The 13,273-nt window shown below is 60.3% G+C and overlaps 1 protein-coding gene across 8 annotated transcripts in view; it reads left to right on the forward strand.

Annotated features, from left to right (window-relative positions):
* The window catches only part of ITPR3 (inositol 1,4,5-trisphosphate receptor type 3), a 66,444-nt gene extending 53,491 nt beyond the window's left edge, over nt 1-12,953 (forward strand). For 5 of the 8 annotated variants that reach the window (XM_070244464.1, XM_023624730.2, XM_023624732.2 and 2 more), the window contains 20 exons: nt 22-191; nt 1,420-1,594; nt 1,799-1,983; nt 2,208-2,408; nt 2,559-2,669; nt 3,128-3,223; nt 3,347-3,448; nt 3,548-3,634; nt 4,287-4,397; nt 4,494-4,686; nt 4,897-5,022; nt 5,454-5,626; nt 6,300-6,464; nt 7,177-7,369; nt 7,810-7,926; nt 8,015-8,142; nt 9,040-9,205; nt 9,902-10,062; nt 11,275-11,436; nt 12,083-12,953. In XM_070244464.1, coding sequence (XP_070100565.1) covers nt 22-191; nt 1,420-1,594; nt 1,799-1,983; nt 2,208-2,408; nt 2,559-2,669; nt 3,128-3,223; nt 3,347-3,448; nt 3,548-3,634; nt 4,287-4,397; nt 4,494-4,686; nt 4,897-5,022; nt 5,454-5,626; nt 6,300-6,464; nt 7,177-7,369; nt 7,810-7,926; nt 8,015-8,142; nt 9,040-9,205; nt 9,902-10,062; nt 11,275-11,436; nt 12,083-12,151 — 2,891 coding nt within the window. In that variant the 3' untranslated portion in view covers nt 12,152-12,953. The remainder of the gene's footprint in view (nt 1-21; nt 192-1,419; nt 1,595-1,798; nt 1,984-2,207; nt 2,409-2,558; nt 2,670-3,127; nt 3,224-3,346; nt 3,449-3,547; nt 3,635-4,286; nt 4,398-4,493; nt 4,687-4,896; nt 5,023-5,453; nt 5,627-6,299; nt 6,465-7,176; nt 7,370-7,809; nt 7,927-8,014; nt 8,143-9,039; nt 9,206-9,901; nt 10,063-11,274; nt 11,437-12,082) is intronic. The other 3 variants (XM_023624731.2, XM_023624733.2, XM_070244467.1) reach the window with 1 other exon arrangement.
* Nucleotides 12,954-13,273: the final 320 nt, after the last annotated feature.

Below are 13,273 nucleotides of genomic sequence, written 5' to 3' on the forward strand. Positions count from 1 at the left end.
AAACACGTTCTCCCACTCCAGGCCTGGACCAAGACTGGTCAGCAATCGCGGCGACCCAGTGCCGGCTGGACAAAGAGGGGGCCACCAAGCTGGTGTGCGACCTCATCACCAGCACCAAGAACGAGAAGATCTTCCAGGAGAGCATCGGCCTGGCCATCCGCCTGCTGGACGGCGGCAACACCGAGATCCAGGTGTGGAGTGGGTGGGGGTGCTGGGGGCTTACCTCCTTTGGGCGGTCCCTTCTACTCAGGAGGGGGGACAGTGTGACAAGTCACTGAGATCGAGGGGGCTATGCTGTAGGGGTGGGTGCTTGCGGCCAGGGTGAGTCTGGCTGCCCATGGGCGGCTCCACCTTCCTATCTGCTCCACGTCACGTGGCCCCTTCTCTATCCACGCACAGCCCCCTGCTCCACCCAGGCCTCAGCCTGTCTCCCCACCATTCTGTCCGCCGTGTCATCCATCATTCTCGCCTCTTGGTCTCTGCTCAGGCCTCCTTCCTCCTTTTTCACATCCCCCTCAACCTTTGGTCTACCTCTTCCAAAAAACTCCTTTTGATTGCTTTATCCCTGTTCATTCATACATTCATTCATAAGTGTGCATTGAGTGTCTTCTGTGTGCCTGGCAGTGTTCTAGGCACGAAGGATTCAGTGGTGAACAAGAGACAAAATTGGTATTTAGGTTTCAGTGGGGACAACAGTCAGTAATGGTAACCCCCGTGTAATGTGGAGAGCATGCTGGACAGTGATCATTCAGGCGAGGGGCTTAGGGAGTGCTGGGGCCAGGCTCTGTGAGATGAGGTGATGGAGAAAGGTCCCTCGGAGGAACTTTGAACGCGGACCCAGCAGTGAGCATGTGGACAGGTAGGGCGGGCGCACGGGGAGAAGCAGGCAGCTGGGCAGAGGCCGTGCAGGGGAAGTGGCTGATTGGCTGGAGGGGGTGGAGGAGGCGTGAGTGGCAGGACCTGGGGTCAGAGAGGTGATGGGCCATCATGTGGCCTCGTGGGCACTGTGAGGCCCGGCTTTTCCTCTGGGCCACATGGGGCCACTGCAGGGCTTTGAGCAGAGGAGGGATGTGCCCTAGACTCCAAAGGGATGCCTGTGCCGCTGTGTGGGGAGCAGACGTGGGGCCACGGGCAGACGCAGGAGGCGGTCAGGACACTGGTGCAGGTCTCCAGCATCGCAGTCACAGGCCTGGCCCCTCCATTCTGACAGTCCTGACTGCCCCCACCCAGCCTAGCGACAGGGCACAGGGGTGTCTCTGTCTCCCCCAGCCTCAGTCTGGTTTGGGCATGTCTGGTGGCCCATCTGGGCCCCATCCTTGTCCCTGCAGCACAGGACAGAGTTCCTCCAGGGCCTTACCAAGGGCTGCTTTGAGCCAGGCCCTGTGCTGAGGCTGTGCCCCATCTCTCTGTCCACCCCAGAAATCCTTTTACAACCTGATGATAAGTGACAAGAAGTCAGAGCGCTTCTTCAAGGTGCTACATGACCGCATGAAGCGGGCCCAGCAGGAGACCAAGTCCACAGTGGCTGTCAACATGAGCGACCTGGGCAGCCAGCCGCGGGAGGACCGGGAGCCAGCAGACCCCACCATCAAAGGTCAGGGGTGGGGCCGGGGGCCCAAGGGACAGGATGGGGGTGCTGGGCAGGGTCAGAGGGTACAGGATGGTGGAGTCGGGCAGGGATAAGGGCTTGGGGTGCAGGGCACAATGTGCAGTCAGGGGGCTCATGTGGGAACATAGGGTGAGGGCGAGAGTCTGGCCGCTGCTAGCAGCCCCAGCCTCACGAGGCCTCCCCCCGCAGGCCGTGTGGCCTCCTTCTCGATGCCTGGCTCCCCATCCCGCTATTCACTGGGCCCCAGCCTGCGCCGGGGGCACGAGGTGGGTGAGCGCGTGCAGAGCAACGAGATGGGCACGTCCGTGCTCATCATGCAGCCCATCCTGCGCTTTCTGCAGCTGCTGTGCGAGAACCACAACCGGGACCTGCAGGTGAGGCCACCCAGCACGCCTGCCCTTCCCCGGCTATCCAGCTAGCATGGGGACCCCACTCCTGCCATCCGGCCACGCACCCCTGCTGTCTGCCTGTCATGTGGCCTGGACACCACTGCCATGTGGCTGGCAACTCCCCCACCCCTGCATGTGCAGGATCGTGGTCCCAGGCCGGCCTCTCCCCGCTGGAGGTGCGCCACGCCCACCCCTTCTGTGCTCTGCAGAACTTCCTGCGCTGTCAGAACAACAAAACCAACTACAACCTGGTGTGCGAGACGCTGCAGTTCCTGGACATCATGTGCGGCAGCACCACGGGTGGCCTGGGGCTGCTAGGGCTCTACATCAACGAGGACAACGTGGGGCTGGTCACCCAGACCCTGGAGACCCTCACCGAGTACTGCCAGGGCCCCTGCCACGAGAACCAGGTGAGCGTTGGGGTGGTGGAGCAGCCGCTGAGGGGGCAGCGTGGATGTGTGGGTGGACGGGGCAGGCTGGGCTGGGGAGAGACTGAGGCCGCTGCGGCTACCATGGTTCTGAGGGGCCTGGGCCCCGTGTCCCCCACTGCCTCCTGCCAGACCTGCATTGTGACGCACGAGTCCAACGGCATAGACATCATCACGGCACTGATCCTCAACGACATCGGGCCCCTGTGCAAGTACCGTATGGACCTGGTGCTGCAACTCAAGGTGGGGCCGTGGCCGCCCGCGTGAGCGTGCATGGGTGTGCCTGTGAGCGTGTCACATATGCATGTGACATGTTGAGTGTGCGTACTGGTGTGTGTGATGTGGGCACCACATGTGCAAGTATGTGGTGATGTGTGTGGGTTGCATGTGTGTAATATGTGCATCTTATAAGTACACATGAGTGTACACATGAGTGAATGTGTGAGCAAACACACTCAGTCTGGAAGCACACGGGGTCTGGGTTTATCCAAGGGCCCCCGTGTACATGTCTGCTGTCTGGGAGTGGAGCGTGCTGCTGCAGGGTGGGGTGAAGGTGGCCTGTCGGGGGGGCTGGATATGCAGGAGTGGGGAAGGCCATGGACATCTTGTGGGCGGGGAGAGACTATTACAGAGTAGTCAGTGGAGGGGGTTGTGGCTGTGTGATGGGGGCCCTTAGACTGGCCTGTCTCCCACTCCCCCAGGACAATGCCTCCAAGCTGCTCCTGGCTCTGATGGAGAGCCGGCACGACAGTGAAAACGCTGAGCGCATCCTCATCAGCCTGCGGCCCCAGGAGCTGGTGAGGCTGGGCTGGCGGGCGGGTGGGAGGGTGTGGCAGGGTGGGGTGTGTGGGGATGGGGGTTAGGATCCAGCCCGCCCCACGCCCCGGGAAGAGGCATTCGAGCAGGCACTGCCCCGCCAGGTGGACGTCATCAAGAAGGCCTACCTGCAGGAGGAGGAGCGGGAGAACTCGGAGGTGAGCCCACGCGAGGTGGGCCACAACATCTACATCCTGGCGCTGCAGGTACCAGCCCGACCCCACGGCCCCACCCCCCACGGCCATGCCCCCCACCCCCCACCCCGGCGACCACGCCCCGTGACCCTGCGCTGCCCTCTCGCTCAGCTCTCCAGGCACAACAAACAGCTGCAGCACCTGCTGAAGCCCGTGAAGCGCATCCAAGAGGAGGAGGCTGAGGGCATCTCTTCCATGGTGGGCCCGGGGACCAGGCTGGGAGTGGGGCGGGACTTAGACAGGGGCGTGGCTGGGCTGGAGATGGGATGGGCTAGTATCTGGGGGGCAGGCTGGGAATTGAGGGCGGGGCTATGGCCCGAGGGCGGGGATGAGGGCAGAGCTGAGGCCTGAGAGCTGCTTGGAATCCAGCATGAGGCAAGGGGCGGGGCCGGGGGCTCAGGGCGGAGCTTCGGCCCGAGGGCCCGCCTGAACCTGAGAGCTACGATCGGAGAGCAGGGCTAGAATTGGGAGGCGGGGCTCGGGGCGGGGCTCAGGACTATCGGGCGGAGCCCGACTGGTGGCTAGGGGTGAAACCAGGGCTTAGAAGGGGCAGCAAGGCTGGGGTGGGTCTGGAAGCCTGAAGGAGGACGTAGGGTGCATCTGAACAGAACTGCGGAGGGTGCTGACTGTCCTATAGGATTGTCCGGACATGGCTCTCCAGCTACCCCCCTCCCACTTTGGGGCTGGGTCCTGGCTGGGCTGGGCTGGGCTGGGCTGGGTCTGGTCTGGTTGGGGAGTCACTGGCTGGGGCATAGTTCAGAGCTGGGCTCATGCCTGGCAGGTGGGGCTTGGGTGCAGGCCTAGCGGTGGGGGGCTGCTGGGCTGACCTCAGCGCCGTCCCCACCCCCAGCTCAGCCTCAACAACAAGCAGCTGTCGCAGATGCTCAAGTCCTCAGCGCCCGCACAGGAGGAGGAGGAGGACCCGCTAGCCTACTACGAGAACCACACGTCCCAGATTGAGGTGGGGCCTGAGGGTCAGGGGCCAGTGAACCAGGGCTGTGAGCTTGGCCCTTGGTGGCCACGGCCCAGGTGTGACCATGTGCCTGTGTGCCCCCAGATCGTGCGGCAGGACCGCAGCATGGAGCAGATCGTGTTCCCGGTGCCTGGCATCTGCCAGTTCCTGACAGAGGAGACCAAGCACCGGCTCTTCACCACCACCGAGCAGGACGAGCAGGGCAGCAAAGTGAGCGACTTCTTTGACCAGTCGTCCTTCCTGCACAACGAGATGGAGTGGCAGCGCAAGCTCCGCAGTGAGGACCGCGGGGCGGGAGGGTGGGCTGGGGCTTGGAGCTGCTCACCGCTGCCCCCTGATGCCTCCTCGCCTGCTGGTGGGCGCCCCACCCCCACCTCCGCCTCAAGTAGTTTTCCTCCTGAAGGGGGGCCTGGAGCTTGTGCGGGCGGGGGGGCAGAGGTGTTAATCGGGGGCTCCCTGACACTGGCCCCCACCACCCTCCCCCCAGGCATGCCGCTGATCTACTGGTTCTCCCGCCGCATGACCCTGTGGGGCAGCATCTCCTTCAACCTGGCGGTTTTTATCAACATCATCATCGCCTTCTTCTACCCATACGTGGAGGGCGCGTCCACAGGTCAGGACACAGGCCTGGTGGGCAGGCGCCTTGGGGCCCCCCATGCCCCCTCCTCAGGCTTGGGCAGAGCCTTGGGGCCAGTCAGGCTCTCAGGGACCAGACAGATGCAGAGTGGGGAGAAGCAGTCCTGTGCTGCCCTCTGGGCTCTGCACCCCATCATGGGGAGACAGGTGTGGTCCAGCGGGACAGACGGGGTCCTTGACCTCGGGAGACTGTGTGTGTGTGCACGAGCCAGAGGCTGGATGTAACAGCAGCAACTGGATAGGGGCTCCTGCCACAGGCCTAGAGATGCAGGTGTGGTTGGGGGGCCCTAACACCAGGTGACCAGGAACTTAATAGGGAAGGCTTCCAGGAAGGGGTGGCTTCTTGGGGTCTGTTGGGGCTGTGGTGAGCTTGAGCAAGCCACACTCCTCCCTGCTCCCCTGCCCCAGGTGTGCTCGGCTCCCCGCTCATCTCGCTGCTCTTCTGGATCCTCATCTGCTTCTCCATCGCGGCCCTGTTCACCAAGCGCTACAGCATCCGCCCCCTCATCGTGGCGCTCATCCTGCGCTCCATCTATTACCTGGGCATTGGGCCCACGCTCAACATCCTGGGTGCCCTCAACGTGAGTGCCAGAGGGAGCCCCCACCCCAAACCACCCCCATGCTCATCACACAGTTGGACTTGAAGCTGGCCTGCTGCCTCCCAGCAGCCACTGCTCTGCTCCATCCCCCTCAACCTGGGTTGGGATCCTCAGCTCATTCTAGACCTGCAGTTGGAACCACTCTGTGCCGCCTCCATCTCCCTGGACAACTGGGGTCAGCAGGCACTCAGAGCCAGCCAGCCAGCTGGGAGTCACCTTGGAGCACCAGCTTCAGGGCTGCTGTGCACACGGTGTAGTTGTGCACTGATCAAAGGCACTGTTCGCATTGTAGACATCAAAGATTTGTCTATTGTGATGATTTCCTGACAGATGGAAAAAGTGCCTTGAGCAAGGGGGCGTCTTTTCATAAGTCACCCCATCCCCATAAAGGCCAAGGGCGCTCTTCTCTGACCATCCTCCTCTGTGTCTCACTGTCTTCCTGAAGCAGAGGGACCCATGGGGCTTCTCCTCTGTTCTAGGCCCGGGGGCCTGATGCAATTCTGGAAGCACTTTCATTAATGCTGTGCCTGCCGGGCTGACATTCCATTGAGGGCTGGGCCTCTGGGCTGGGCACTGGGTGGGCCTGGCGACAGGGAGTGGAGATTCATGGTGGGCGGTGGGTTACTGACCCCCGGGCTCTGTACTTTGCCCCCAGCTGACCAACAAGATAGTGTTCGTGGTGAGCTTCGTGGGCAACCGTGGCACCTTCATCCGGGGCTACAAGGCCATGGTCATGGACATGGAGTTCCTCTACCACGTGGGCTACATCCTGACTAGTGTCCTGGGCCTCTTTGTGCACGAGCTCTTCTACAGCATCCTGGTGAGGCCCGCTGTGGCTGAGGCAGGGCGGAGGTGCAGGGCAGCTGGGGCTTCCTGCGAGTTGCCAGCAGTTCCCTAGCGCTGGTCTCTCTGTCCAGTCCTCTTGCTGCTGGGCCGGGAGGAGTGGATTTCCAGAGTTGTCCTCCGCCTGACTCCAGCCTGGCCTTCAAGTCCCTGATGGCCACTTCTGGCCCCTGTCTGACCCATCTCCCTCGTACAGTGGTGGTTCAAGCCTGGACTCTGGAGCCAGACCACCTGGGTTTGCATCCCAGTGTGGCCCCTATTAGCTGTGTAACTTTGGGCTTGTTTCTTAACTGTCCTGTGCCTCAGTTTCCCCACTGTAAAACGGAGATAATTAACAGCACTTACCTTCTAGAATAACTGTGAGGATGAAATGAGCTAATGCACAGACATCACATAGAGTGTGTCCTGGCATGAAGCAAGCGCACTGTAAGAGTTGGCCATCCTTCTCGCTTGTGTGTGGTGCTCGCCTGCCCATCCGACCCCTCACGCCATCCCCTAGGCCCCTCCCTTTCCTTGGCCTTAGAACCCAGGTTCCTCCGAGAAGCCGCCTCGCCTGACAGGCCTACCGGCCTGGTTACACCTGCCTAAGCACAGACCCTGCTGGAGGAGGCTGTGGGAAACCACTGGGACCACGGCCCTTTGGTCCAGCAGTGTCCCCAGCCCCTCAAGGCCCCGTCCCTGCCCTGCAGCTCTTCGACCTCATCTACCGTGAGGAGACTCTGTTCAACGTCATCAAGAGTGTGACCCGCAATGGCCGCTCCATCCTGCTGACTGCCCTGCTGGCCCTCATCCTGGTCTACCTCTTCTCCATCGTCGGCTTCCTCTTCCTCAAGGATGACTTCATCCTTGAGGTCGACCGGCTGCCCAGCAACCACTCCAGAGGTCCGGGCTCCTCTCCTGGCGGGTGTGGGGATGCGAGGGCCTGTGCACGTGACTGGCGTCAGGACCAGGACCTGGAAGTGCTTATCCCTGGCTCCCTGCCTCAGTTTCTCCTCTTGGGTTCTGGGGAGGTCTAGCTCACACCAGTCTGCCCCCTCCTTCCTGGGACAGACTGAGGGAGTGGGAGAGCCTTGGGTCTCTGGCTCCCTGAGGAGCCACTTGCTTGCAGACCCTGTCATTCATGTTTAACTCAGTATTTGCGGGGGCTACCTGTGTGCTGGGGTTGAGGACGCAGACCCCCTTCCCTGCCCTAGGGCACAGCCCAGCGTGGGTAGGGGCGTGAAGACCCTTCCTTTGTAGCCAGAAGGAGTGAGGGGATGTTAGGAGACACAACCATGGGGATGATAAGGCCAGACATTTAGAGCTCCTGGTGACTTTGTCAGTGTTGCCTCCAGCCAACCCCCTGGGGATGCCACATGGAGCTGCCACATTTGTGGGCACGTGCAGTGGGGACAAGATGGAATGCGCCTCGGGGGTCTCGGTGCCTGAGGTCCTGGAAGGTGAGGGCTATGTGTCTCGGGAGTCCAGGTGGGGTGGGGGCGGAGACAAGTGGCCTGGCCTGGGTATGAGCAAATGCTCTGCTTGCAGAGGACGAGGAGCTGGACAGCACGGAGCGGGCCTGTGACACTCTGCTGATGTGCATCGTCACTGTCATGAACCACGGGCTGCGCAATGGTGGTGGTGTGGGCGACATTCTCCGCAAGCCTTCCAAAGATGTGAGTACCCCCTGCCCCACCCCCAAATCCGCATGGCCCAAGCCCTGGCCAGGTCAGCGACGGTGAGGGTCCTGTCCTCAGATCATGACCAGGCAGAGTCGCTTGGCCTCCCTCCATCTTCGGTGTTCCAACCCTGCCTCCCCACTTGTATCCCCCTTTTCCGGCTTTCCTACCGAGTCAGTGCGCAGTCACATTGTTGTTGAGCTGTCCCCAGCCCGGCTGTCCCCACCAGCTCACTGTAGATGCTCTAAGGAAAGACCCTGGCAACCAAGCTTTGCCCCGACTGGGGAAGGCATGAGTCAGACAGCAGGCCATCCCAGGGCCACACTGGCTTCATCTGTTCGGCAGAGCTCAGCCCACAGTGGGGGAGGGCAGAGTGGGGAAGCTGAGTTGGACTCATAAGGAGGCCTCAGGATTTGGCTCAGGCAGCCCAGCATTCCCAGAATGTTGGTCTGTCCCTAGTCCCATGGGGGTGAGTCGCCTCCCTGGCCAGACAGAGGGTTTCTAGAACATGTGAGGCCAGGCGTCCTGAGGGCGGGGCAGGGAAGTTCACAGCTGGCTCTTGCCCTAACCAAAAGCTAGGGGCAGACACAGCCTAGACCCACGGCCTTAGCTCCCCACACCAGTCTCCTTCTACAAAGCTTCATCCCTGCTGGTCTCCTTTCTGAGTCCGCTCTTTGCTAATCCACACCCGGGGCTTGTGGTTGCAGTTCTCGCTGCATAGAGTGAGGTTGGGTCTGCCCTACCATCCTCAGGGGCCTGAGAGCCAGAGGCCCTTGTTTCCTTCTGCTGGGGGCTGGGCCCCCTCCACCACAGTCCCAACGCCCCCTGCCCAAGTCCTGCCTGCTGGTGAACTAGGGGACTCCTGGGCCCAGCCTCCCTGTCCCACACCTGTAGGAGTCTCTCTTCCCGGCCCGTGTGGTCTACGACCTCCTGTTCTTCTTCATTGTCATCATCATCGTGCTGAACCTCATCTTTGGGGTGATCATCGACACCTTTGCCGACCTGCGTAGCGAGAAGCAGAAGAAGGAGGAGATTCTCAAGACCACGTGCTTTATCTGTGGTGAGGCCTGGTCCCTGTCCTGCGGAGGCTGCCGCAGGGCTGGGGCCGCCTGTGGACTGGGACATTGTCTGGGCTGTGGCAGCCTCAGTTTGGCCCTGCCCAGGTTCCTGTGGCCACTGCGGAACACTGCCCTGGGTTGGTTGATGGCTGTTTGCTCACCCAGAACTGGGAGAACAGGACCCTGCCTGAACCTGGAGTAGCAGGAGGGAGCGGGAAAGGCGTCAGAGCCCGTTCCTTTAAACCCTATCGGTTTACACATGAGGACACTGAAGCCCAGTTGGTGGCTCAAGCCTCTAGTTCCAGCCCAGGGCTTTTCCCACCCCTGGTGTGAAGGGCTATCCTCTCTCCAGCCACTGCAGGCTAAGGAGCCGGTGTCACCTGGAGGGAGATCCCTTCTCCAGCTCTCCCTGCTCCCCCGGGTTCTGGGAATTCTGGCATTTGCTCCTGTGGCCCTTAGCGGCCATTGGGGCGGGCCGCAGTGTGACAGGGCGGCATCTCCACGGCTAAGTGGCTGGTGCTTTAAATAGAAGTGACCTAAATAGCTCAGAGTGGCTGTCACGCACGTTCATCAGACCTTTCAGCCTGAGAACAGATGACATGTCCCCGCTGCATCGAGAGGCGGTGTCTGCCCCCTTGGGGGACCCCACAGTGGCTCTTGGCTGCTGACGGCTTCCTCCTTGCCCTCTGCATCCTCAGGTCTGGAGAGGGATAAGTTTGATAACAAGACCGTGTCCTTCGAGGAGCACATCAAGTTCGAGCACAACATGTGGAACTACCTGTACTTCATCGTGCTGGTCCGCGTGAAGAACAAGACGGACTACACGGGGCCTGAGAGCTACGTGGCCCAGATGATCAAGGTGCGGCCCTGGGAGGAGCGGCCGCGTCGGCCTGCGCTGGCCCGGGTGGACACTTGCTGACAGGCCAGCAGGGGAGTGGAGGAGCGCTGGAGCCAGCCCTCAGCTACGCCGGAGCCCTGCCAGCTGCCTGCGCCGCAGAGGGTACCCCACGCTCCACACTCTTCTGCACAAGCTCTGTTGTCAAGAAAAAGCCTACGGCAAACCCATCAGCCCCAAAGGACATCCCTGGTGTCCCTGGGCCCGTGGGTACATGATGCCGAGGAGGCGTGGGAACAGGGCAGGCCCTGCCGGTGGCCGCTGCTCTGTGGACCATTCTGAGGGAGACTTTTCTGACCTGGGCACAGGAAGGGCAGCTTCCCGAAGCCTGGATGGTCCCAGGCTTGGAGGGAGCCCGGAAAAACTTTAAGCTCTCAGACTTACGAGGAATCAAATTTATTCTCTGTCCAATTTCTATAGTAATGAAGGGAGTGAAGGCAGTGATTAATAAAAAAGGGTCTTACAGCATTTGGGGGACAGGAAGCCCATCAGTTCCGTCAAATACAGCGCATCTTCACATTACTGCACAATGATAAACTGCAGGCTAAAAGGAAAGACTATTTAGTGAAAAAAAAAGGGAGTTCTATTTGTTTAAGTCTGTAATTTGAACTGATCTTTGAGTACAGATTTATCTGTTGGTCTGAGAATTCACAGCTTGTGACAAGGAAACAGAAAACTGCTTGGTGGCCCCCTCCCCACTCCTCTGTCCCAGGAAACATGGCTTTGCCTCTCAGATGTGTCAGACGCCGGCATCCTCAGCAGAGCCTCCGGCTCCCTCAGTGTGCCATCTGTCTGACTCGCATCTTCCTGGGGCATGGGGCGTGCATGGCGGGGCGGGGAGGAAGGAAGGAAGGAGATTCAGGGTCTGGGCGCAGAGGCCTCCCCTCCACCCCTTGCAGGGTGTTATGAGAGTAAACAGATGGTGCCGATACCAGTGAGGCCGCCTAACGGAAGTCAGCCCGTCACAGTGCTGTGGCCTTAACGCCCACAGAGGGTTCACTGCCAGCTTGCTCTGGCCCGGCGAGGACCCCGGTCAATTCAGATTTTCCCATGACGCATCCCGGGGGAGTAATTCTGTCAAGGGTGTGGCAGGAGGCTCCCCCCACATTACTGCTTTTCCAAACGGGGCCTTCCGAGGCTGGGCCCAAGCTTGCTCATCCTGCTGATCTTTTTCAGAACAAGAACCTGGACTGGTTCCCCCGGATGAGGGCCATGTCCCTAGTGAGCAACGAGGGGGAGGGGGAGCAGAACGAGATCCGGATTCTTCAGGACAAGCTCAACTCCACCATGAAGCTGGTGTCCCACCTCACTACCCAGCTTAACGAGCTCAAGGAGCAGGTGTGCACCCTAGCCCTGTCCTGGCCCTGCCCTTAGGGTCCCACACTGGGCACCCTCAGTCCCGGGGGTGGAGGGAGAGGATACTGGGGCCTTCATGCCCCGCCCCTTTCCTGCTGGCCCTCCTTCTTGGGTCTGGGGTGGAAGACACATTCCAAACACACTTTCCTCTCCGCGGAAAGCTACACCCAGGGTTGGCAGCCCCTATCCCTGCACCCCTGAGACACACAGCCCAGGGGGACCTTGGTTTAGGTGTGTGGGGCCCTCCCCTTACTCTGGCAGCTGCTAGGAGTCCCTCGGAGGGGTTCACTGGCGACAGGGCAGGTCAGGCATCCTCCCGCTTCTCAAGATCCCCTCTTGCCCAGAGCATCCTCCTCTCCATCTGGCAGTGACTAAATGAGGTTCGGCAGCCCCTCTTTTAGGTGGAGTGAGTTTCCAGCTGCACCAAATCAGGGGTTTGTGACACACTAATTGAGGAAGAGGGTTTTAGCCTGACATCCTTGCTGCACCCTGAGGAGCCTTGGCCTGCTGCCAGTGCTGAATGGCAGCTGAGTCCGTGGGGGAGGGTGGGTGCCAGCCCTCGGCAGTGCCCATGGAGAGGGGGTGCTGGGCGGCCTGACCTGACCTGCTGGCATCTGTCTAATCCTAGATGACGGAGCAGCGGAAGCGCAGGCAGCGCCTGGGCTTTGTTGACGTCCAGAACTGCATGAGCCGCTGAGGAGAGCCATCGAGGGCCCTGACAGGATGCCCGTCGCTGGAGAGCTGTGATTGGGAACACTGTCCCTTCCCTTGGGTGGCCCAGCCAGCCCGCCAGCCTCTCGAGGCCAGGTGCTCACCCAGCCTCTAGCTCCCACTGTGCCAGACAGCCTGGTGCCAACCCAGGTGCTGACCAGCATGGAAAGGGGAGCCAGAGCTGACAGTGCTGCCCAGAGCTCTGAAAATGACGCAGAAACGCACCGGGACTCAGCTTATTACCTTCACACTTTAGAGGAAGATAAGTTCTTCTGAAGGACTGTTGCTTTGTCCCTTAAAGCAGTAACTGACATTCCTTCGTATTCCTTCCTGTGGGTGATTAAGATGGGGTCACCTCTTTACTCAAGCACTACAGTCGGGACACTGCCCGCCTCGGGAGGGGTGCGGCAATGCAGTTGCCAGTCATTTTAAGGCTTCCTTACGTAACTTATTCACGGGTGCTATGCTCAGCCCTGCCGTGGCCGCAGAGCTCCCTCCGTGCTCAGATCTGCTGTAGACAGTGTAGACCTCACCGTCCGTGTCAGGGCCACCCTCTCTGGCATGGCCCCAGCCAGACTGTAACCCGAGGATGGAGAGCCTTGCTCCAGGGATCTGCCTCTTCCTGGGCCTCCTGGGGAGGAGTCACACGCCCAGGTGATAGAACTGGGCTGTGTTTGAGTGGCTGGTTTTTGACTGTTTGTTTTTTCTCCTTTTGGTGTAAAGTTTTACACATCCTTTGGCCTTAGAACTAATATGTTAACTGCCTTAAATAAATTAATAGAAACCTAGTCCATTAGAGGGGGATGCTGTTTCCTGTACCCCCCAAGGGCTGTGAGGTAACGTGGCATGCTGGTAGAGCATGGAATACAAGCCCTTGGCCACTGGTCCAGGCTCTGCCTCTCTGGAGATGCTGAGTGACATCCTGTCTCAAAGTGATTCTTGACCAGGGGTCCCTGTTCAGATTTGTATTCAGTATAACTGGCTTTTGTCTAATCCTGTGTATTTCATCATGTGCATTTCAAAACATCATGAGGAGTCTAGGTACAAACGAGGTTAAGAACCCACTTCCACTTCTTCCCAGGGAGGGGTGCTCTTGGCCCTGCCCCAC

The sequence above is a fragment of the Equus caballus genome, chromosome 20, assembly GCF_041296265.1.
Source record: "Equus caballus isolate H_3958 breed thoroughbred chromosome 20, TB-T2T, whole genome shotgun sequence".
Classification (NCBI taxonomy): domain Eukaryota; kingdom Metazoa; phylum Chordata; class Mammalia; order Perissodactyla; family Equidae; genus Equus; species Equus caballus.